This window comes from Palaemon carinicauda, unplaced genomic scaffold (genome assembly GCF_036898095.1).
Source record: "Palaemon carinicauda isolate YSFRI2023 unplaced genomic scaffold, ASM3689809v2 scaffold24, whole genome shotgun sequence".
Taxonomy (NCBI): domain Eukaryota; kingdom Metazoa; phylum Arthropoda; class Malacostraca; order Decapoda; family Palaemonidae; genus Palaemon; species Palaemon carinicauda.
In genome coordinates this window covers 152,501-179,493 of record NW_027170031.1, presented here as the reverse complement: position 1 = coordinate 179,493, position 26,993 = coordinate 152,501, and the positions used below count along the sequence as shown (strand labels likewise).

The 26,993-nt window shown below is 35.0% G+C and overlaps 1 protein-coding gene across 2 annotated transcripts in view; it reads right to left on the bottom strand.

Moving 5' to 3' along the window:
- Nucleotides 1-1,152: 1,152 nt before the first annotated feature.
- LOC137636142 (WD repeat-containing protein 55 homolog) overlaps nucleotides 1,153-26,993 on the bottom strand; it is a 161,460-nt gene continuing 135,619 nt past the window's right edge. The window contains exons 5-7 of one of the 2 annotated variants that reach the window (XM_068368549.1): nucleotides 6,158-6,251; nucleotides 6,068-6,124; nucleotides 1,153-1,398 (exon numbers count right to left, since the gene is read on the bottom strand). In XM_068368549.1, coding sequence (XP_068224650.1) covers nucleotides 1,294-1,398; nucleotides 6,068-6,124; nucleotides 6,158-6,251 — 256 coding nt within the window. In that variant the 3' untranslated portion in view covers nucleotides 1,153-1,293. Of the gene's footprint in view, nucleotides 1,399-6,067; nucleotides 6,252-26,993 lie in introns of both variants that reach the window. The other variant, XM_068368548.1, reaches the window with a different exon arrangement.

Below are 26,993 nucleotides of genomic sequence, written 5' to 3'. Positions count from 1 at the left end.
GGAATCACATCCTCTGCAAAGAACACATTTTAAGAGTTAACTTTCCCAAAGATAAACTCAAGAATAAAGAAAAATTTTAATGCAACCTCAAGAAAGACCTTTAGAACTCAGATACTTATTGTATATTTTATCCTTTTTCTCAAGTGATTATTAATTACAGTATATTGATTTATAATTTTGTAAAAAAACTAAGTTCACATCTGTATTTTGGTAATGGAATAATTACGAAAAGAATGTAAATCAATAAAAAGTAGTATTTTTATGATAAGAAAAAAAGTTACAACAGATGCTCCAACTTTGATTGGTAGGTTTCATAAATAGATGGCTGGTCCTACTTTATGAAATCCGCTGAAATTTCCCCATAAACGATCAGCAACTGAACATCAAATGCTATGGAAAATATATTGCAGTTGAGACGTAATGATCGCCCAAGTAGTTTACTGATGACGGTTCTCGTCCTAAGTGATGTTCGGTATAAGAATAAAATGGCAAACCAATGTTCCAAATTGGAAACGTAGAAGTTGTTACCCATCGTACATCCTTCAACTCTCCATAAAGGATAGTGTTCAGTAGAAGCTGTTACCTGTTGTACCTCCTTCAACTCACCCTGAAGGATAGTGTTCAGTAGATGTTACCTGTCGTACATTCTTCAACTCTCCATAAAGGATAGTGTTCAATAGAAGCTGTTACCTGTCGTACATCCTTCAACTTTCCACAAAGGATAGTGTTCAGTAGATGTTACCTGTCGTACATCCTTCAACTCCCCCTGAAGGATAGTGTTCATTCGATGTTACCTGTCGTACATCCTTCAACTCTCAATAAAGGATAGTGTTCAATAAAGACATTTTACATTTTCTGATGAAATTTAAGATGTCCTCACATATATGGCAAACTATGCTGTATCTGTTACATATCCGTGTATTATATGGAAAATAAAATACATAAATCCAGCACATCCAATACTTCCAGTGTTTTGAATAGACTACATAATTAAGGTATGTGCAACTGGAGATGCTATCTCTGCTTAACTACTGAGTGTACATTGACTTTGGAGTTTCCTAGTCCTCTAGAGATTAAGAAATTGAACACAAATAATAAAATTAATGGGTTTCAAAACTATTTGGTTTAAGAGGACTTTGAAAGTACACTATACAAACTCTAAATTCTTTATTCTTTTAACAGAAGATATATTTTGTAAATTACCTTTAGACTATACCTGTATGTCGTTAGTTTAATATAAAGGCCCGGAAATATTAATCTGTAGTGTGGCTTGGGCCCCGCAACTGGGCCCCCTTAATCATCAGATTCCATATTTTCGGGGACATCCGAAAAGAAATCGCAGCGGTTCCGCCGTTTTGAGGATTCAAGGTTGAATCCCTTGTCGTGCTTCTTGTGGCCCTGAAAAAAACAATGGCATGAAATGCTTACAAATTCAACTCGACATATAACTGTTAACCCTTTTACCCCCAAAGGACGTACCGGTACGTTTCACAAAAGCCATCCCTTTACCCCCATGGACGTACCGGTACGTCCTTGCAAAAAAAATGCTATAAAAAATTTTTTTCATATTTTTGATAAATTTTTGAAAAAATTCAGGCATTTTCCAAGAGAATGAGACCAACCTGACCTCTCTATGACAAAAATTAAGGCTGTTAGAGCAATTCAAAAAAAATATACTGCAAAATGTGCTGGGGGAAAAATAACCCCTTGGGGGTTAAGGGTTGGAAATTTCCAAAGAGCCTGGGGGTAAAAGGGTTAATGATTCCCTAACGTCAAGTTTCGAACGTAGTGCTGTGAAATATAAAATTACCAAAACAACAATACTATTTATAGCATGGAAGGAATTATCAAAATTTTGAAACAAGTCTTAATAAAATATTAACTCATGGCTCCCAATCCAAAAAGCACTGTATTACAAACCCACCATAATTCTATAAATCAAGCTCTTTATATTCACAAATGTTAAACTATTAAAACTTCAAAAGTTCAAAGTTGGAGCAAATGTTTCTATGTTGACCAGGCTGACATGAGTCTTTTTATAGTTTACATATGACATATCTATTATGACGTTGTTACAGTTTTTAGAATGATTTACTGTTAATTTGTTCTCATCATCTATTTATTTCCTTATTTCCTTTCCTCACTGGGCTATTTCTCCATTGGAACCCTTTGGCTTATAGCCTCTTGCTTTTCCAATTAGGGTTGTAGCTTGCCTAGTAATAATAATAATAATAATCATGTAAAAAAGCATCCAGGATTGCAAGCATATTCGAATCCTAAAGCCATAATCCTCCAATAATTTTTATATGACATATCGTATATTGTACAGTACTAGAGAAATAAATATATATATATATATATATATATATATATATATATATATATATATATATATATATATATATATATATATATATATATATATATATATTTGACCATGGAAAAATTCTGGTGGATATGAATGTGTTGAGGTGGTTTGGCCATGTTGAGAGAATGGAAAATGGCTGTCTGCTAAAGAAGGTGATGAATGCAAGAGTTGATGGGAGAAGTACAAGAGGAAGGCCAAGGTTTGGGTGGATGGATGGTGTGAAGAAAGCTTTGGGTGATAGGAGGATAGATGTGAGAGAGGCAAGAGCGCGTGCTAGAAATAGGAATGAATGGCGAGCGATTGTGACGCAGTTCCGGTAGGCCCTGCTGCTTCCTCCGGTGCCTTAGATGACCGCGGAGGTAGCAGCAGTAGGGGATTCGGCATTATGAAGCTTCATCTGTGGTGGATAATGTGGGAGGTTGGGCTGTGGCACCCTAGCAGTACCAGCTGAACTCGGCTGAGTCCCTGGTTAGGCTGGAGGAACGTAGAGAGTAGAGGTCCCCTTTTTGTTTTGTTTCATTGTTGATGTCGGCTACCCCCCAAAATTGGGGGAAGTGCCTTTGGTATATGTATGTATGTATGTACCAAAAGACATGACAACAAAGGTACACCAGCACTTAGGATGTGGAAGCAGCTACAATCAAAGTAAAGGTTAATTGAACCACAAGGTTTAAAGGTCACTCATGGATAGCAGAGACAAGGGACAGTGACAACGCCCTAGAGACTGACCATATGTAATATGATCAGCGCCCAAGCCTCCTCTCCGCCCAAGCTAAGACCAGGGAGGGCCAGGCAGTGACTGCTGATGACTCAGCAGATAGACCTATAGGCTCCCCAAACCCCCCCAACCTTAGCTCACAAGGATGGTAAGATCGCAGACACTAATGACACTAACGAGTCCGTGCGGGACTCGAACCCCCGACTGGCAAACACCAGGCAGAGACGTTACCTATCAGGCCACAGACACTCAACAAGAGGCCAGTTATTATTATTATTATTATTATTATTATTATTATTATTACTAGCTAGGCTACAACCCTAGTTGGAAAAGCAAGATGATATAAGCCCAAGGGCTCCAACAGGGAAAAATATCCAAGTGAGGAAAGGAAATAGGAAATAAAAAAACGACCTGAGAAATAATGAACAATTTAAATAAAATATCTTAAAAACAGTAACAACATTTGAAAAGATATTTCATATATAAACTATAAAAAAAAAAACTTATGTCAGCCTGTTCAAAATAAAAAGATTTGCTTCAAGTTTGAACTTTTGTTCTCCCAAAAATGTATACAAGAGCCCTAGTAACCTTCATATGAAAATGGAAAATACGAAAAGGCAAGAGAAGACTGTTCTATGACAGAATTTCAGCTTGATTTTACTAGTTCCCTTGCTATGTTTATAGTACAAGTGTGGTGAGAAGACACTACAGAAATAATGTAAGTGGGCATTCAGATTACTAAAACGTAAGACTGGCATTCAGACTTTACAATACACAGCTGGTAAGAGAATTAATGAAGAACACTTCCTAAAAATAACTGGAGAAAAGTATGGCGAGAAGATTTACTACAGTAATAATGTAAGTGGACATTCAGATTACTAAAACGTAAGACTGGCATTCAGACTTTATAATACACAGCTGGTAAGAGAATTAATGAAGAACACTTCCTAAAAATAACAGGAGAAAAGTATGGCGAGAAGATTTACTACAGAAATTATATAAGTGGACATTCAGATTACTAAAACGTAAGACTGGCATTCAGACTTTATAATACACAGTTGGTAAAAGAATCAATGAAGAACACTTCCTAATAATAAATGGAGAGCTAGAGAACCTACTTATAGGGATGGCAATGAGGTTTGAGAAAGGATGAATTGAATTTTTTATTAAATCACGTCGCCCAGAGGGCTACCACTTACAAGCAGCGCACACTGCATGATAAACCTTCCAAGAATTAGATTGTATTTATGAATTTAAGGAAAGTGCTGGAGTTTTTGAGACCCTTCAGAACCCAAATGCAACTGGGGAAAAACCCTTCAGTTATTATTATCATTTCTAGCAAACCTACAGCCACAGTTGGAAAAGCAGAATGCTGCAAGCCCAAGGGCTTCAACAGGGAAAATAACAAGAAAGAAAGGAAATAAGGAAATAAACTATATATGAGAAGTAATGAATAAGAAATATTTTCTTAAAATCAGTAGCAACGTTAAAATATATCTGTCCTTTATAAACTCTGAAGAAAAACTTGTTAATCTCTTCATCATAAAAATCTTCGCTGTAAGTTTGAACTTCTGAAGTTCACAGAATCAACTGCCAGATTAGAAAGTTCATTCCACAATCTGGTAATACCTGGAATGAAATTCCTAGAATACTGTGTAGTGTTAACCCTTTTACCCCCAGGCTTTTTGGAAATTTCCAACCCTTAACCCCCCAAAGGGTTATTTTTTCCCCAGCACATTTTGCAGTATATTTTTTTTTAATTGCTCTAACAGCCTTAATTTTTGTCATAGAGAGGTCAGGTTGGTCTCATTCTCTTGGAAAATGCCTGATTTTTTTCAAAAAAAAATATAAAAAATATGAAAAAAAAAAAATTTATAGCATTTTTTTGCAAGGACGTACCGGTACGTCCATGGGGGTAAAGGGATGGGTTTTGTGAAACGTACCAGTACGTCCTTTGGGGGTAAAAGGGTTAACCCTTTTGATGAACAATTAGAATGACTATGAGATACAAGTTTGAAGAGTTGGAAGACCCAGGCCTACTTGGCTGAGGGTTATGAAACGTGAAGTAGGAGATGATGAAAGGAGAAGAATTGAATAAAAGCTCAAGATAGAGACGACTGGCAAAATCCAACCGAGGCCCTTTGCATTAACACTTTTACCCCCGGGGTATTTGGAAATTTCCAACCCTTAACCCCCAGGGGGTTGTTTTTTTCCCAGCACATTTTGCAGTGTATTGGTTTTAAATTGCTCTAAAAGCCTTAATTTTTGTCATAGAAATTTTTATAGCATTTTTTTGCAAGGACGTACCGGTACGTCCATGGGGGTAAAGGGATGGCTTTTGTGAAACGTACCAGTACGTCCTTTGGGGGTAAAAGGGTTAATAGGGAGGAAGATATACATCCATATTTTCAGATAGATACCCAGATTTCAGTAGGAAAAATATCTATATTTCAGGATGAAACACCATTAGGTTTCAGGATGAAAAACCGCCTATTTTGGAATGATACATAACCAAATCTCAAAATGTTATGTAGCCAAATTTTAGAGTACATACATCATCATATACCAAAGGTACTTCCCCCAATTTTGGGGGGTAGCCAACATCAACAAAGAAACAAAAACAAAAAGGGGACCTCTACTCTCTACGTTCCTCCCAGCCTAACAAGGGACTCAAGCGAGTTCAGCTGGTACTGCTAGGGTGTCACAGCCCACCCTCCCACATTATCCACCACAGATGAAGCTTCATAATGCTGAATCCCCTACTGCTGCTACCTCCACGGTCATCTAAGGCATCGGAGGCAGCAGCAGTAGAGTAATATAACAAATTTGTCGGAGGGTTTGTATCTACGCCGGGACAAAACTAATTTCAGAAGACAAACAGCCAGGTTTCAGGATAAATAGCCATATTTTAGGACAGTTTGCCAAACTTAAAACAGACAGATATCTGAAACTATGATGATTACTTAAAAAATTATCGTTACCTTCAATGTACCATCCACTTCGACATCATACAGGTAACTAATGTTCCAAAATCGTATCACGTCATCCATGGCACAGGAAGCCAAAAAGATGCCGTCATGCCATGAGACCGATATATTCTCAACACCGAATCTCTTGTGCTGCCCAACAATGCCGACAAATCTATGAGCGTAGAGGTGCACAGCTCTGAGGGGAGAAAAATCAAACAAGTTTACAATTAAAAGTCATCTTATGTCCCAAGAATTTACTCCATTAAAATTAAACTTATAAACATAATCTTAACAAAATAATCTGTATTTCCATATTCATAGACATAAAGAGGTTTCATAATTCAAATTTTTTTCTTATAAGATAAGCTATTACATCTTCAAGTTGCAAGATGAGTTATGAGTGCTCTTAACCATCTGCTTAAAGTCTAAATACACTGGATTGAAAAATTATCGGTGCCAATTCGCATGAAATATTTTGGACCACAGTACGAAAGTCACTGAAATATAAGTGTCTGACATCCCAAACTTGGCAAGCAGGAGATCGTCGACGAGCAGGAGAGCGTTGGCGAGCAGGAGATCGCTGGCGAGCAGGAGAGCGCTTGTGCGCTAGCCCTGCTCGCGTAAGGGAAGAATCCCTTAGCCCCGAAGGGACCGTTGCCCGTCGGGTGACGAGTTCTCCAGAAGGCGAAGATCCGGCAGATGGTGAGCGGTCTGCAGAGAGGTTCAAGGAGGGCGGAGCAGTCGGTTGAGGCTGACGAGGAGAGTCCCCCCCGGAGGACGAAGACCCAAAAAGGCGCCTCTTAGTCCCCCTGTAAGGGGAAGGGAGGCCCTTGTGGCGTAGAGGGCGGTGAGCCTTACGGAGGAGGCGGCCTCGGGGGAGATCGTCGGGACCATCGGTCCTCCGAAGGGGAGTCTCCGTCAAAACACTTCCCTCAGAAGGAAGCTGGGCAGCTGTCGAGACCGAAGGACTCACTTCACCCTTCGAAGGATGCACGGAAGGAGGAGGAGAGCCTTGAGCACCATCACCAGCAACAGCACCTGCGGCGGAAGGCCCAGCCACGTCGGAGGCCTCTGTCACCACGACGTCGACAATAGACAGAGGGTCTACCTCCGCTACCACCGGCGACTGTTTAACAGCGGCCCCCAACAAGACAAGGTCAATAAGAGCGACCCTGGAGGGCAAGCCCTTAAGCCCCAGGGACGACCAAATCTGTAAAAGATCATCACTGGATAAGGCATTATTATCAATAACCTCCCCCGGAGGAGGAGGGGGAACCGCCTCGCTATGGGAGGCGACGCCCTCTCCCCCCACCGAAGGTAGGGAAACAGAACAAGGGCCTGCGCTCCCACTCGGACGACTCTCCTTAGGAGGCGGACGAGGGGGAGCTTCGGAGGAGGTTTGGGCGGCGGAAGAAGAGTCCCGAGAACCTTCCTCCTTCAAGGCTAACCCCAGAGGAGAACGGTCTCTCTTGGACTTCTTCTTACGCCGACGGCCAAACCTCTCCCACTGGGAGGCAGACCACTCCCTGCACTCACGGCACATGTTATCCTGGTCGCACCGTCGGCCCCGACATTGAGGACAGAGGGTGTGTGGATCCGTAATAACGTCCGACATGAAAGTCCCACAAGGACGGCCGGCAACTCCAGGGCATGTACGCATAGTAAAGAAAATAACTGAAGGTCAACTTCCAACCAATCACACAAGCTGAAAAGAAAAAGCAGAAAATTAAAGGCTGTCACGAAGGCGATGAGCAGACACGTCTGATCACCGCCGAGCCAAAAGTGAAGTGAAGCAAGTCACCGGTGTGTGGAGGGGGGAGGGATAGCAAGCTACCCTTCCCCACCCCCCGCTAACTAGCGCGGGGGTAATTAACCCTCGTTAAAAACTATTGGCTCGTCATTTCAGCTGCGCTAAAAGTAATACCCTTTGTAAATAGCGTGGATTGTATTTCGGTTACGGAACAATTGGAAATTAGGGTCTTCATATGGATTTCAACATAGAAAAGGCAACCCCTTACAATGCCCTACCTTTGGATATCAGTAACAGGAGACCTCAGGGGGAAACTAGTCTCAGGGTAAAGATGAATTTGTCCTTTATGGATACTGATAAAAAAGTTAAGATTTAGGGCACTATATAGTAGGTTAGGTTCACCGTGCCTGGTCAAAAACTCCGCAGGATCCGAGCTGGGAGATACTAATATGCAAATAGTTTAAGATTAAGGAATGTTACATTATCTAATTTACAGTGCTCCGAGTTAAGTTAGGTTAGGTAGGGAGGGCATCCAACACCAGATCAGATGAGGTAGGCACATTCCGTCAGGTCAAATTAGAGGTCTTTTGTAGAAGAGCGGTCCTATTTTGGCAAGGGGGCTGTTAACCTTTAAAGGGGGGCAAAACTGGTACACTACTGTTTAAAAGGTTATATAGTTCTTGAATTGGAACATTCATTAACAATGTTGCTGTTGGTGATGGTTATTTGACCTTCATTGAAGTTATCGTCAGTCACTGATATGACCCACTTTTATTGTCTCTATTGTGACGCAGTTCCGGTAGGCCCTGCTGCTTCCTCCGGTGCCTTAGATGACCGCGGAGGTAGCATCAGTAGGGGATTCAGCATTATGAAGCTTCATCTGTGGTGGATAATGGGAGAGGGTGGGCTGTGGCACCCTAGCAGTACTAGCTGAACTCGGTTGAGTCCCTTGTCAGGCTGGGAGGAACGTAGAGAGTAGAGGTCCCCTTTTTGTTTTGTTTCATTTGTTAATGTCGGCTACCCCCCAAAATTGGGGGAAGTGCCTTGGTATATGTATGTATGTACTTTGGAAAACCAATCTTTAACACACTGCCAACTATACTGTACATATAAATAGCTTTTGTTGCTCATCTTAAAAGTCAAAAACACTACTAGGACCACTTTCCATCAAAAGCTCCAAAATTAAGATACATCTCTGTATTTCACAATTAGATTCGTGGGGGCCTTGATCGAGCACCGCATGATACCTTATGTTAAAGTTTAGGTTACGATACATACTGTATTCCCATATATTTTATTAATTACTGTAGTGTATACAAAATACCATACTGTACTCAAGATACATGCCATGTATTAGGTAACAAGATGGTAGGGTTGTGAGTCAACCTGCCGTAGACACTAACCACTTATGAGATGTGCTGTCTCACCTTTGCTAATCAAGCTGTACTGTAGTGATATTACTGTACATACATTACAGTAATACTGTACTGTCTTTATTGCACTATCGGTGGGTATTGTTACATAAAAAACAAGGGTTTTCTTGTTACTTATATGTAGGGTGACGTGGCGAAGACTTGGGCGTTGAGTCGTCTCGCCTCGTAGTAAAACCACTTAGGCATTGAGTCGTCTGTAGTAAAACCACTTAGGCATTGAGTCGTCTGTAGTAAAACCACTTAGGCATTGAGTCGTCTTGCTATATAGGAAAGCTCCTTAAGCGTTGAGTCATCTTGCCTTGAAGAAAAGCCACACAGGCGTTGAGTCGTTGTGCCTTGTAGCAAAGACTATTAGGCGTTACATCATCTTGCCTTGTAGAATAACCGCCTAGGCGTTGACTTGTTTTGCCCTACAGAAAAGCCGCTTAGCGTTGAGTTGCCTTGCCTTATAGAAGCCGCTTAGGCGTCAAGTTTTCTTGCCTTGTAATAAAGCTGCTTAGGCGTTGAGTTGTCTTGTCTTCTAGGAAAGCCTCTTAGGCGTTGAGTTATCTTGCCGTGTGATGAAGCCGCTTAGGCGTTGAGTCGTCTTGCCAAGTTGGAAAGCCGCTTAGGCGTCGAGTCGTCTTGCCTTGTAGGAAAGCCGCATAGGCGTTGAATCATTGTGCCTTGTAGGAAAGACGCTTAGGCACTGAGTCATCTTGCCTTGTAGGAATGCTGCTTAGGCGTTGATTTGTCTTGCCTTGTAGGAAAGCCACGTAGGTGTCGAGTCGTTGTGCTTTGTAGGAAAGCCGCTTTAACGTTGAGTTGTCTTGTCATGTAGGAAAGCAGTATAAGCATCGAGTCATTGAGACTTGTAGGAAAGCCGCTTAGGAGTTAAGTCATCTTGCTTTGTAGGAATGCCGCTTAGGCATCGAGTTGTCTTGCCTTGTACGAATTGAGTCATCTTGCCTTAACAGTAAAGTAGTGTCCATGCATTGTAATAAACAAATTGATATGAACTAAAATACCATGATAGAAACCATGTGAAAACAATGTATTACAGTTACTTCACGGTGTTAGTCGACCGAGCATAGACAGTGGTCAGCTATTTTAACGGTTTACGTGTACAGTGAACCCTCGCTACTTCGCGGTTCGACCATCGCGGATTCACCACTTCGCGGATTTTTTCCATAACCCATATATATACAGTAATATATATATATATATATATATATATATATATATATATATATATATATATATATATATATGTAGGTATGTATATGTGTATACATATAAATATATATATATATATAACACACACACACACACATATATATATATATATATATATATATATATATATATATATATATATATCTATATATCTAAAGTAGGAAGATGTGATGTAGTTCTAAGGGAAAAGTATGGGAAATATGTCTGGGTAATAAGCAAAGCTCTACCACCAGTTTGTTTCTACATTATGATCAGAGATAAATGTAAACAAAACATTGGTTGCCATTTTTTATCGTGCTTTTTAGCATGTTTAGGAAATGCATGATATAAAATCACCTTTAATATTTGTGCCTGTTTTAGTTTAGGGTACTGTAGTACATGCATTAAGTGTTCTGTACATTAAAGGGTAGTTTGTTAACAGTACTACGTACAAGGGAAGGTGTTAAAAGTCTGAATATACATGTTGAATAAATAGGTAAATATGGTGTCACTACTTCGCGGATTTTCACCTATCGCGGCCGGGTCTGGAACCTATCTACCGCGATAAACGAGGGTTCACTGTAGACTCATCCTGGAGCTAAATATTACGTGATTTTTCGCTCTTCGCAAAGGTCTATGTTACCAAAGCCCCAACAATGACAGAGGACTGACTATACGTGAATAATTGGTGTTAGTTCCGCATACCATACACTGGAGCCTTTTTATAACAATGGACAGGAAACCCCTGCTTGCAGAGAACACCACCTAGCCATGTCAGAGCCTTTGTAATTTATGGGGACAGCCCTTGGACCAGCCGAAAATCGAGTAAAAAATAGTCCGAAATCGACTCTTTTTCACGGGAATAATCACGGAATGAAATAATGTTAAAGTCACTAGTTTTGTAAATGCTTGTCCCAACAACTACATACTAGGACCACTCTGGTCATGGATGTCGGAAACGTGCGAGAAAAATGGACAACTAACCCAAAATTCCCCTCCTAACCTGGCCTACAAGCCATACCCTTACCTTCCTCGTGACCTAACCGGGGGGCTAACACCCCCTGCGACCCCCCAACCACTGTCGCTAACATACGAATCCCACAAACCCAACCTAACCGAACCTAGTAGTTCCCAGGTCACTACCCCTACTCGGGGGCAAGCCCCCGGACCCACTTCGTAAGTCTCTCTCCTACACAAAAAAAAAGGTATGGGCAGCACCCAAAATTATATCTTAACCACATTGTCATAGTAAAAAAGTTACTCAGGCTTACCTTAACCGTTTTACCCCCACCAAAAGGTTAAATTTTGAGCACATTTTGCTATATATTTTTTTAAAATTGCTCTAACAGCCTTAATTTTTGTCATAGAGAGGTCAGGTTGGTCTCATTCTTTTGGAAAATGCCTGAAGTTTCTCATAAAGTTATCAAAAACATGTAAATAACAGTGTTTTGTAAGAATGTACCAGTACGACCTTTGGGGGCGAAAGGGTTAATATTCGATGTCGCTAAAACCAAAATCCTCGGGTTCTTGCGCCACCAATCTTACACTTCTCACATGGACCTCTAAAATCACCTAAGAGCCCTTTTTGAAATAAATAATGAAAAAATTTGGGGCAACTCGAGTAAAGTCCCGTAGGTGTAAATACCTTATTTTCTTCAACGAATCAATTTGATCAATATGAGTGATAAACTCAACAACATCGCTCAAAGAGTAACTATGCGCAACACGTCTATCCATTACGGCGGTTAGAGTTGGAAAGGGTCGACTCCAGGTCAATCTCGGGTCATGTGGGGGGGGGATTAAAAATTTGAAATCACGCGGCTCACAAAAGGGTTAGTTCGGTTGGTTTGTTTGACACTGGCTATATCTACCAAAATATCTTTAACTAGATGTTGGCTAACCTAACCTTTGGTTGTATATATAACAAATTAGTATTCGGCATAATTTCAGGACGTGTCCCAATGAAATAACAATCTTAATAAGAGGTTAAAAATGACGATTGTTGGAATTAGCGAAAACATAAGTCCGAACATCGATAACTGTTCAAGCTTGCGCCACCGGCTGATAGGCGATGAGCGCGCCGCCCAACGGGTGTTATTATAGTCAGGCAGGACACAATGCTTGGAGGAAATTTTACGACCGATTAACTTGGCCGTGGCTTCAGCGGACGACGCATTGTATCGACCTTTCCCTAACCTAAGTGAGTAGTGGAATAAAGCAAGGCTGTACTGGCTCTACAACATTATTCAAATTAATTACTTATCAGATTATAAAACAAGTAGAAAAGGAAGGTAATGGTTTTAAAAATGATATTATAAAGCTAGTAGTAGTATTTTTTGCTGATGATGTCCTAGTGCTTGCTGAGAATATAGAGGATGCTGAATTGAACATAAGGAAAGTGATAGATATATGAAAGCAGTGTGGTTTAGACATAAATAGAGATAAAAGTAGCATACTTATATATAATATGAAGGAGAAACCAGATAATATAGAGGGAATAAGAGTAGTAAGCAATATTAAATACCTAGGTATCAAGGTAGATGATAGTAGGAATATGTTCAAAACACAGAAAAGTCAAATGATAGTTAAGGCGCAAAAGCTAGCTAATCTTACATAGAAAAAAGTTGTAATAAGATAATGATAGGGAAAGCATACTGGAAAAGTGTAGCACTACCTTCTATATTATATGGAACAAACGTTATTAACTTAACGGAAACGGAAATAGAAAAGTTGCAAAGAATAGAGAATGGAGTGTATAGAAGGATGTAAGGGGGTGTAAAGAATACAGCAATTGTAGCCTTGAGAGGGGATGTAGGCACATCTGCTATGAAAACAAGGGTAATGGATGGAAAGCTGAGGTACCTTAATAGCATTTATAAGGGAGAAAAGGACTTACTATCAGCAATAGTCAATGATATGGAAGAAAAAGAGAGGAAGTGGTGGATGCATGTGAAGAAGTATGCTGAGGAATGTGGGTTGGTGATGAGAGAAGTCAAGAGATGTACGAAAGAGGACATAAAGAAGAGAACAAGAGAATGGGACACAAGCAAATGGAAGAGTGAAATGGAGTGCAAGGAGAATCTAATTTTGTATAAAAACTGGAAAAGTGAAATCAAGGAGGAGGAAGTGTATGACAACACATTTTCGTCAATTTTATTATTCAGAGCAAGGACAAACTCACTGGGCTTGAATATAAAAAACAGACACCAAGATGGAAATATAAACTGTGTATTCTGTGATGTAGAAGAAAATGCTAACCACTTTATGTTATATTGTCCACAGTTTAGTGATATAAGAATAAAAAGCAATTGAGCTCCAACAACCATACGAAGAAGATAGTGCACAAACAGTTGGAAAATTCCTTTTTTGTGAAGAAAATATTGAAAATAAGAAAAGAGTACTACAACAAATGTGGATGAAAAGAGAAAAACTAGTGAAAATAAGGAACACACAAAACTAAACGACACAGAGGCGCCGTTGCAAAGGCAAAGCCTCAACCTGAATCTGATCTGATCTGATCTTAAACAGCGTGGTTTGTATTCCAGTTATGGAACAAATGATATATATAACAAACGACATTATGTTGGGTTTGTGACCTGGGAACTTCTAGGTTAGGTTAGGTGGGTTTGTTAGGTTCTGTACCCTTTTCGTACCTTTTTATATATTGTGTGAAGGGTATACGGAAACATTCTTTAAAATACACATGATAATATTACTGTAGCATTGCTAATGTTAGCAATGCCACCATAACGTTGGTAACGCTGTGTATCATTGATAACGTTGCTAATGTTATCGTTCGCAGTACATACGTGAGTGAAGTGACAAGGAATTTTAACAAGTCATTATATCTAAACATTTTAACAAAATATATATAATAAAAGACATTATATTTAAACATTTGAACAGAAAATGTTTTCCTGTAGTAAATAACGTGATTTGACCAAATTTGACCTTCATTTCATCCGTAATAACAGCAACAAGTTCGGCTACTTGAAGTTAGTCGAATTGGTTGTTCTGTTGGTTTGCGGTTGAAATTCGGTCAAATCACGTTATTAACTACAGGAAAACATATTTTCTGTTCGAAATGAGAATCTGTAATACAGTAAAACTTTACCAAAACTTTATTGTATTATTCTATACTTTTACCAGAAGACCATTAAGTGATTACATTGGTGTTCATTCGGGAGAGCAATCTGACCGTATATACGTTCGATTAAATACGGGAGTAGGGATCTATAGCACGAAAAACACGGGTACATACGTCCTAGGACATGGGAAATTTAATTGAAGTAAGATTTCCGTACCGCAAATGCACGTAAAGGCTTTGTCCGTCATTCTACAAAGGCTTAAGCTTCCTTATTTCTTATAAAATATATTATAATGGGGGGAAATATTGTTTATAATGATCCAAAATAGTATTTATATAAGATATTTTATACGTAATGACAAGAATTTATAGTTAAATTACGACTGGCTTAACCAGTATTTTCCTCTCAATGTCTCCAATCGACAATTTAAACTGGCGTCTTTAGACACTTTTAACTCATATTTAGAAATTATATTCAACAAATTATTCTCCCAGATTGCTCACAGTTATCCTGCTGATATATAAGATAGGATATAACGTTAAAAATATTAATAATTTACCTTAAAACAAGACAAATTGATGACCACCAGACACTAAGTCACTATGGCTTAACCAGTATTTTCCTCTCGACAATCTAAACTGGCGTCTTTCTAGACACTTTTAACTCATATTTACAAATTATATTCAACAAATTAATCTCCCAGATTGCTCACAGTTATCCTGCTGATATATAAGATATGAAATAACGTTAAAAATATTAATAATTTACCTTAAAATAAGAAAAATCGCTGACCACCAGACACTAAGTCACTATGGCTTAACCAGTATTTTCCTCTCGACAATCTAAACTGGCGTCTTTCTAGACACTTTTAACTCATATTTACAATTTATATTCAACAAATTATTCTCCCAGATTGCTCACAGTTATCCTGCTGATATATAAGATAGGATATAACTTTAAAATTATTAATAATTTACCTTAAAACAAGACAAATTGCTGACCACCAAACACTAGGTCACTATTTGTTTACAATTGTAATTTGTAAACAAACTCTTCTTCTTCTTTAAGATTTCGAGCAGGATTTTGGATCTTCTAAATAAAGAAACTTTTTTTATTTTCTAGAATTAAACTGTAATTACACTGTAATATACAAATTTGATGGTGTATGCATATAGAAATAATATATATCTGTAAGATATATTAGAATAGAGGCTCTGATATATAGAAATATAAAATGTTGACTATATTACAAAATTTTCTAAACTTTTTTTATTTTCTAAAATTAAACTGTAATTACACTGTAATATACAAATTTGATGGTGTATGCATATAGAAATAATATATATCTGTAAGATATATTAGAATAGAGGCTCTGATATATAGAAATATAAAATGTTGACTATATTACAACATTTTCTAAACTTTTTTTATTTTCTAAAATTAAACTGTAATTACACTGTAATATACAAATTTGATGGTGTATGCATATAGAAATAATATATATCTGTAAGATATATTAGAATAGAGGCTCTGATATATAGAAATATAAAATGTTGACTATATTACAACATTTTCTAAACTTTTTTTATTTTCTAAAATTAAACTGTAATTACACTGTAATATACAAATTTGATGGTGTATGCATATATAAATAATATATATCTGTAAGATATATTAGAATAGAGGCTCTGATATATATAAATATAAAATGTAGACTAAATTACAACATTTTCTAAACTTTTTTATTTTCTGAAATTGACCTGTAATTTGACTGTAATATACAAATTTGATGCTGTATGCATATAGAAATAATATATATCTGTAATATATATTAGAATAGAGGCTCTGATATATAGAAATATAAAAGTGTAGACTATATAAAAAAATTTCTAAACCTTTTTCATTTTTATTTTCTAGAATTAAACTGTAATTACACTGTAATATACAAATTTGATACTGTATGCATATAAAAATAATATATATCTGTAAGATATATTAGAATAGAGGCTCTGATATATAGAAATATAAAAGTGTAGACTATATAAAAAAATTTCTAAACCTTTTTCATTTTTATTTTCTAGAATTAAACTGTAATTACACTGTAATATACAAATTTGATGCTGTATGCATATATAAATAATATATATCTGTGAGATATATTAGAATAGAGGCTCTGACATATAGAAATATAAAATGTAGACTATATTACAACATTTTCTAAACTTTTTTTATTTTCTAAAATTAATCTGTAATTTGACTGTAATATACAAATTTTATGCTGTATGCATATATAAATAATATATAACTGTGAGATATATCAGAATAGAGGCTCTGATATATATAAATATAAAAATGTAGACTAAATTACAAAATTTTCTAACCTTTTTTTATTTTCTGAAATTGACCTGTAATTTGACTGTAATATACAAATTTGATGCTGTATGCATATAGAAATAATATATATATATATATATATATATATATATATATATATATATATATATATATATATATATATATATGTATATATATATATATATATATATATATATATCTGTAAGATATATTAGAATAGAGGCTCTGATATATATAAAAATAAAAGTGTAGACTATATAAGAAATTTTCCAAACCTTTTTCATTTTTATTTTCTAAAATTAATCTGTAATTTGACTGTAATATACAAATTTGATGCTGTATGCATATATAAATAATATATATCTGTAAGATATATTAGAATAGAGGCTCTGATATATATAAATATGAAGATGTAGACTATATAAAAAAATTCTAAACCTTTTTCATTTTTATTTTCTAAAATTAAACTGTAATTTGACTGTAATATATAAATTTGATGCTGTATACATATAGAAATAATATATATCTGTGAGATATATTAGAATAGAGGCTTTAATATTTATAATCATAAAATGTAGACTATAACAGTACTGCTAGACATCTGAAAGACTGAAGATATGATTTTCAAGAAAAAAAAAAAACTTTAGACTTAGAAAACAATCAAGTTTTAAGTAATACTTAGATATTTTTGAACGTCTAGTTCTGATAACTTGGTGGGTTATTATACATATCTAAAACTCCATTTCGGCTTTAGTAGACATTAAGTTTATTCAATTAGTATATAAGTAATCCTTTCTATGGGTGAGACAGTTTTTATCAATGGGGCTCCACTATTTATTATGTTTTAGAAATTAAATTTCTCTTTGGGTATAGGAGTCATTTATGGTAATAACAGAGTTAATCACAGTTTTCTTTATGGAATATTCATCCATTTAGGCCTACCTCTCTACAAAATCAGATTTAAATGTAATATTTATTTGGCCACTGAAAGACTATTATTATTATTATTATTATTATTATTATTATTATTATTATTATTATTATTATTATTATTATTGTTGTTGTTATTGTTATTATTATTATTATTACTATTAATATTATTATCATTATTATTATTATTAATAATAATAATAATAATAATAATAATAATAATAATAATAATAATAATAATAATAATAATAACACGATTATTAACATTATCCTTATTATTATTACTACTGTTATTATTATTATTATTATTATTATTATTATTATTATTAAAAGCTAAGCCACAACCCGTAGTTGGAAAAGCAAGACGCTATAAGCCCAAGGGCTCCAAAAGGGAAAAATAGCCCAGTGAGGAAAGGAAATGAGGAAATAAGTAGTTACTGTCAAGAGATAGGGCTATTGGTAGATAACGTACTTAATAGGAGATATCGATACAATGTTATTATTTATGCTTATTTGAATATCGGTCGAGTTGTGGTAGTGTTTTAAGGATAGGCCTAGATATAAATTATCAAAATGTCAAATACACACACACACACACACACACACACACACACACATATATATATATATATATATATATATATATATATATATATATATATATATATATATATATATATATATGTATATATATATATATATATATATATATTCTATATAATACATTATATTCTATAAATTATATTTTAAAAAGATAAATATTATATATAAAATATAACACATAGAATATATATATATATATATATATATATATATATATATATATTATTATTATTATTATTATTATTACTATCCAAGCTACAACCCTAATTGGAAAAGCAAGACGCTATAAGCCCAGGGGCTCCAATAGGGAAAAATAGCCCAGTGAGGAAAGGAAATAAGGAAATAAATAACTGAAGAGACCAAATTAACAATAAATCATTCTAAAAAAAGTAATATCAAAAGAGATATATCATATATAAACTATTAACAACGTCAACAACAAAAATGTCATATATAAACTATAAAAAGACTCATGTCCGCCTGGTCAACAAAAAAGCATTTGCTCCAACTTTGAACTTTTGAAGTTCTACTGATTCAACAACCCGATTAGGAAGATCATTCCACAACTTGGTAACAGCTGGAATAAAACTTCTAGAGTACTGCGTAGTATTGAGTCTTATGATGGAGAAGGCCTGGCTATTAGAATTAACTGCCTGCCTAGTATTACGAACAGGATAGAATTGTCCAGGGAGATCTGAATGTAAAGGATGGTCAGAGTTATGAAAAATCTTATGCAACATGCATAATGAACTAATTGATTGACGGTGCCAGAGATTAATATCTAGATCAGGAATAAGAAATTTAATAGACCGTAAGTTTCTGTCCAACAAATTAAGATGAGAATCAGCAGCTGAAGACCAGACAGGAGAACAATACTCAAAACAAGGTAGAATAAAAGAATTAAAACACTTCTTCAGAATAGATTGATCACCGAATATCTTAAAAGACTTTCTCAATAAGCCAATTTTTTGTGCAATTGAAGAAGACACAGACCTTATATGTTTCTCAAAAGTAAATTTGCTGTCAAGAATCACGCCTAAAATTTTGAAAGAGTCATACAAATTTAAAGAAACATTATCAATACTGAGATCCGGATGTTGAGGAGCCACCGTCCTTGACCTACTTACAATCATACTTTGAGTTTTGTTAGGATTCAACTTCATACCCCATAATTTGCACCATGCACTAATTTTAGCTAAATCTCTATTAAGGGATTCACCAACCCTAGATCTACATTCAGGTGATGGAATTGATGCAAAGAGAGTAGCATCATCTGCATATGCAACAAGCTTATTTTCTAGGCCAAACCACATGTCATGTGTATATAGTATGAAAAGTAATGGGCCAAGAACACTACCCTGTGGAACACCGGATATCACATTCCTATACTCACTATGGTGCCCATCAACAACAACTCTTTGAGATCTACTACTTAAAAAATCAATAATAATGCTAAGAAACGACCCACCCACTCCCAACTGTTTCAGTTTGAAAACAAGGGCCTCATGATTAACACGGTCAAAGGCAGCACTAAAATCAAGGCCAATCATACGAACTTCCCGACCACAATCAAGGGATTTCTGTACTGCATTGGAGATTGTAAGAAGGGCATCACATGCTCCAAGGCCTTTCCGAAAACCAAATTGCAAACTAGGGAATAGATGATTGCCTTCAGAAAACCTATTAAGACGTTTTGCCAGAAGACGTTCAAAAACTTTAGATAATATGGGAGTTATGGAAATTGGGCGGTAATCAGTGGGACTTGAGCTACCACAAACACATTTACATAGAGGAGTAACATTACCAATTCTCCAACAAGTGCTAAAAGCTCCTCTTCTTGCTAACTTGCGTAAAATAACAGATAACTTTGGAGCTAAGAAATCTGCTGTCTTTATAAAAAACAAAGGAAAAATACCATTAGGGTCTACACCTCCATAAGCATCAAGGTCCATCAACAGAGCTTTAATCTCACGAGATCGAAAAGCTAAACTAGTTAGTTTAGCCTCAGGAAAACAGGAATGAGGAAGTTCAAGTTTTTCATTACTCTGTTTACTGTCAAAAACATCAGCCAAAAGGGTTGCCTTTTCCTTTGGACAGTGAGTGACTGAGCCATCTGGTTTAAGTAAAGGAGGAACTGTTGCATCTACACCAAAGAGTGCAGATTTAAGGGTAGACCACCATTTATGTTCCTGAGTTGTACCAGAGAGGGTTTCTTTTATGATTAAATTGTACTCCTTTTCAGTTGAGGCATAAACTCTCTGAGCAAAAGCTCGAAGCTGAGTATAGTTGTTCCAGGTCAAATCTGATCTGTTACCCTTCCAAAGGTGATAGGCCTCCTGCTTCACCAAATAAGCACGTCTACAATCATCATTGAACCACGGTTTGTCCTTCATTCGGTACCTTAGCACACGAGAAGGGATACGCCTATCAATTATGTTGACTAGATTCTCATTCAAAGGGACAACAGGATCTACACTATTATATAATTGTGACCAATTCAAGCACAAAAGATCATGCAAAATCCCATTCCAGTCTGCTTGGGATTTCATATAAATTTTACAAGAATATGATATATCAGGGACAGGCTGCTCAGTCTTCACTAATAATGAAATCAAGGCATGATCAGAAGTCCCGACTGGAGAACCAACCTTACTAGTTATAACGCCAGGGGAGTCAGTGTATACGAGGTCCAAGCAATTACCAGACCTGTGAGTAGCTTCATTTATGATTTGCTCACAGCCTGATTCTGAGGCAAAGTCTAAAGCTCTTAAGCCATGGCGATCGGTAGGAGAGATAGAACTCAACCACTCCCTATGGTGAGCATTAAAATCACCAACAAAGACAAACGAAGCCTTTCTATCATCTTCTTGTATCTTAGCCATAATGGTAAGAAGACAATCAAAGATAGAATCATCCATGTCTGGATTCCGGTAGATTGAACACAAATAAAAGTTGTTATGCCTGCCACAAACTTTTATTACCTGAATCTCATGACATCCACATTGATAGCAGGACTTATGAGAAGCAGGGTACTCGGTCCTAATATACACCGCCATTCCCCTGGCCCTAGGAATGGAATCACGTTTCAGCATTATTGGCTTCTTAAAACCAGTTATAAGGAGCTCAGATGAGTGCCTCATATTAGAAACCAAAGTTTCTGAGCACAAAAGAATATCATACTGTCTGGACGCAACTGTAAGGTCTCGGATATTTGCATGAAGACCACGAATATTGCAATACAGAAGACGACATTGACGAAATCTAGGACGTACTGGTCCCGGATTTTGCTCAATGTCTCCAGACAGCATAAGAATTAATAGAAATAAAAAAGAGACATCATACTTAAAAACTAGATTAACAAGAATTAAAACAAAAACAATATGTACAGAATAATAATAAAAGTGATTGATGATATCCATAGACTATAGTAAAAAGTCGGAAAAACTGGTCAACATGGAGGAGCCGATACACCATGCAAGGCTAAATACCCTCCAGGATAGCCACTTCAACTGAAGGGAGGACAGTAAGGATGGTTTTGAGAAGAAAAAATCAGAAAAAGGAAAAGACAACCTCTTGATAAACCACCAGGCATCCATGGCCCTTCTATTAAGCCTGCCCAACACACCATTTCAAAAAAACAAGAGGAAGAAAAAAAAATAAGATAGAATAGTGTGCCCGAGTCTACCCTCAAGCAAGAGAACTCTAACCCAAGACAGTGGAAGACCATGGTACAGAGGCTATGGCACAACCCAAGACTAGAGGACAATGGTTTACTTTTGGAGTGTCCTTCTCCTAGAAGAGCTGCTTACCATAGCTAAAGAGTCTCTTCTACCCTTACCAAGAGGAAAGTACTGTACACTGAACAAATTGCAGTGCAGTAAATTAACCCCTTGGTGAAGAAGTGTTAAGTATCTCATTGTTGTCAGATGTATGAGGAAAGACGAGAATATGTAAAGAATAGGCCAGACTATTCCGTGTAAGTGTAGGCAAAGAAAAAATAAGCCGTGACTAGAGAGAGGGGTCCAATGCAATACTGTCTGGCCAGTCAAAGGATCCAATACCTCTCTAGTGGTAGTATCTCAACGGGCGGCTGGTGCCCTGGCCAACCTACTACCTAAATATATATATATATATATATATATATATATATATATATATATATATATATATATATATATACACACACATATATATATATATATGTGTGTGTGTGTGTATAATATATGTATGTATATATATTCTATATAATAGATTATATTTTATATATTATATCTTATACATAATATTTATCTTTTTCATCTAATTTCTATTATATACTATTTAAAATAATATATAATATATATATTTTAAATATTTAATTTTTATATTTCATTTTATATTATACCATATTCTATCATTTATTATCTTCAATATTTCAAATATCTATTGGTATATCTTTTGGTATATCGTATATTATATAACATATCGTATACAATATTATATTTTATAATACATTATATTCTATATATTATTCCATATTTCTCTTTTGTTTCTTAATATTCTTCTCTTATAGCATATTTCCTTATTTCCTTTCCTCACTGAGCTGTTTTCCCTTGTTGGAGCCCTTGGGCTTATAGCATCCTGCTTTTCCAACAAGGGTAGTAGCTTAGCATGTAATAATAATAATAACAACAACAACAACAACAACAATAATAATAATAATAATAATAATAATACATTCTTCAATTTTTCTCTTATATACTTTTCAAAACCTTTTTCTTATGATATATATATTTTCTAATTCTTCTATCACGATATATATATATATATATATATATATATATATATATATATATATATATATATATATATATATATATATATATATATATTTAATTTTCAATTTCTGATCAAAATACATCCAAAAGACATATCCAACTATATACAATTCAAAGTTTTTTTTTTTTTTGAAAGGAAATTAAATATTTTTTTCTTTTTTGAAAATGTCCAATGAATTTCCTTTCATCGGAATTGTGCTATAGAAGATAATGGCTCTTCCATTTTTGCCAAGAGCTCCTTGCAATTGTGGTATAGAAAGACAGCATATTATTCAGTTTATATATTTCTGGATCTGTTCTCTAGGCGTGGGGGTTATACACACACACACACGCACACACACACACACATATATATATATATATATATATATATATATATATATATATATATATATGTATATATATATATATATATATATATACATATATATATATATATATATATATATATATATATATATATATATATTTATATATATAAATATATATATATATATATATATATATATATATATATATATATATATATATAGTGTAATTTTATAAATCCATACTTACCAACTTCAATGTTTAAATTCACCTATTTCCCAATTTAGTAATCAATTTTTCATTATGTATTTGATATCAAATACAATCACCCATTTATTCAATTCCTTCACACCAATGATAGACTGAAATTGAAAGACTGAAATTGAAAGACTGAAATTGAAAGACTGAAATTTAATGTTTCCTTTGAGGAAAAAAATTCTATTTTCGAGTAGAATTTGAAATCGAATTTCGTGTTTCATAGAATTCCTTTAATATCTAGCTGTTATTATTATTAATATTTTATTAACATTATTATAAACACTATTCTAACAAGAAGGCATGAGGATGGACTAGATAAGCTTTATCTTTCTGTATAAAATAAGAGAAAAAAGATAATTATTAACGTAAATGTGAAAAATGTCTAAAAATAAGAAGACCGTCTTGTGTGACAATTGTAAATAACCGCTTCAACATTCGTTAAAAATTTTGTTTGAATTTTTATAAATTTCCGATTGTTATTATCTATTGCCGACTATAAATAACATTAATATATATTTAAATATAAGATGTTTGTTTGAAAACTTAATGAATAATCAATATTATGACGTAATAAATCAAAATAATTGGGATAAATTGTTGAAATTTTACTTATATTTCTCCGTTTTTTCTCCAACGCTATCGGCTGACAAAACTTATATTGAACTAAGACGTTATTTTGATGTTTTGAATAATATTTTATATCTAATAAAGTAATTTTATGAATTATTTAGTTTCAAATTTATTGTTTTTATTATATATTATATTATTTATTGTCTAAAATAGAAATTTTGCAAAGTTTATCTTAAATAAATAGTTTGTGTGTGCGTGCGTGTGTTTGTGTTTATTCATTTAACACGAGCACAATCATTCGAAACCATCATTTCGACTTCGACTTAGGTTTGACAAAAGTAGTTATTAAGTCACTTCTTTCTTATGCAAATAACCAGAAATTATTACACATTAATTACACTTATTACTTATATGATTCAAGAATTACATTTTTTATAATATTCATTACACAAAGACGTTATGGATTAAGTCGAAGTCAAGGCCAATTGATCTAAGCGGGAGGAGGGCGGGAAATGAAACCTCTTAGACGAAAATAAATAAAAAAGTCTTATCACAACGGGAAATACTGACTAAACCTTGTGTTGTTTCTCACAATGTTTCGCTCAGAACCATGAATGTTCAGTCATAGAACTCGGAGAAGCACTCTACAGTCTTCAACATTCCAAAGGGCGAAGCTATATGAAACTATCGCTCAATTCCGAGGAAAACTATGTAATCTTTTGGGCGAAATAATATGAGAATATCGCTCAACTGAGATGAAGACCATAAAAGAGGCTCCCAAGTCCGAGTCTGTCTGTATAGATTGCCTTACCTTGTGTAAGACCCGGGCTCTTGCCTGTGGGCAGCCCGGAATGGTCCGAGTGCTTTTGAAATAACAGTGAAGAATGGATTAATATATGGAATCTCTCTCTCTCTCTCTCTCTCTCTCTCTCTCTCTCTCTCTCTCTCTCTCTCTCTCTCTCTCAATACATCTACCCAAAGAGGCTTTGTGAAAGTCTCTTTTAAAACCTAATACAGGTTATATATAATGAATCTCAGAAGCCACATGCAAAATATGTAATGTATTATAATTGGTATCACAATAAAAACAGGACATTTACACATTCAACAATTAAGTACAGATTGACCGCTGAAATTGAAACGCCATCACATACACACACACATACACACACACACATGCACACGCACACACACAAACACACACACAAGTCATGCAACTTTCCGCCAATTTCCTAGACTGGTTCCTCCAACTTTTTTCTCTATTGTTAATCTATGTTTATTAGTATTTCTAATATATATATATATATATATATATATATATATATATATATATATATATATATATATATATATATATAATGAACCACTACAAAATATTGTCTGACTTATGTAATTCTAAAATATGAATAAATGAATATGATTACGTAATATTCTATGTGGCAATATGCTATATATCTTATCAAACCATTGTTCTCTAGTCTTAGGTAGTGCCATAGCCTCTGTACCATGGTCTTCCACTGTCTAAGGTGAGAGTTCTCTTACTTGAAGATACACTCGGGGACACTATTCTATCTTATTTTTCTTCCTCTTGTTTTGTTAAAGTTTTTATAGTTTATATAGGAAGTATTTATTTTAATGTCACTGTTCTTAGAATATTTTATTTTTCCTTGTTTCTTTTCCTCACTGGGCTATTTTCCATTTTGGAGCCCCTAGGCTTATATCATCCTGCTTTTCCAACTAGGGTTGTAGCCTAGCAGGTAATAATAATAATAATAATAATAATAATAATAATAATAATAATAATAATAATAATAGGGTTAGAGTTCTCTTGCTTGAGGGTACACTCGGGCACACTATTCTATCTAATTTCTCTTCTTGTTTTGTTAAAATTCTTATAGTTTGTGTAGGAAAATACTGTTCTTAAAATATTTAATTTTTCCTTGCTTCCTTTCCTCACTGGGCTATTATCCCTTTTGGAGCCCCTGGGCTTATAGCATCCTGCTTTTCCAACTAGGGTTGTAGCCTAGCAGGTAATAATAATAATAATAATAATAATAATAATAATAATAATAATAATAGGGTTAGAGTTCTCTTGCTTGAGAGTACACTCGGGCACACTATTCTATATAATTTCCCTTCTTGTTTTGTTAAAGCTTTTACAGTTTATGTAGGAAAATACTGTTCTCAAAATATTTAATTTTGTCTTGTTTCCTTTCCTCACTGGGCTATTTTTCCCTATTGGAGCCCTTGGGCTTACAGCATCTTGCTTTTCCAACTAGGATTGTAGCTTGGCTAATAATAATAATAATAATAATAATAATAACAATAATAATAATAGGGTTAGAGTTCTCTTGCTTGAGAGTACACTCGGGCACACTATTCTATATATAAAACCGATGACGGTTGATGGCGTTTCAATTCTAGCGGTCAAATTTTAACTATTAGTTGAGCCTGTAAATGACACATTTTAATGTACTACCGATTATAATACATTGCATGTATTGCAAGATAGTAAAATGTTATTCCTAAATGTGACAGCGAATGTTTTTATGTTGAACAGGCGGACACAAGTCTCTTCTTAGTTTATATATGACAAATCTATTTCAACGTTGTCACCAGTCTCAATACATT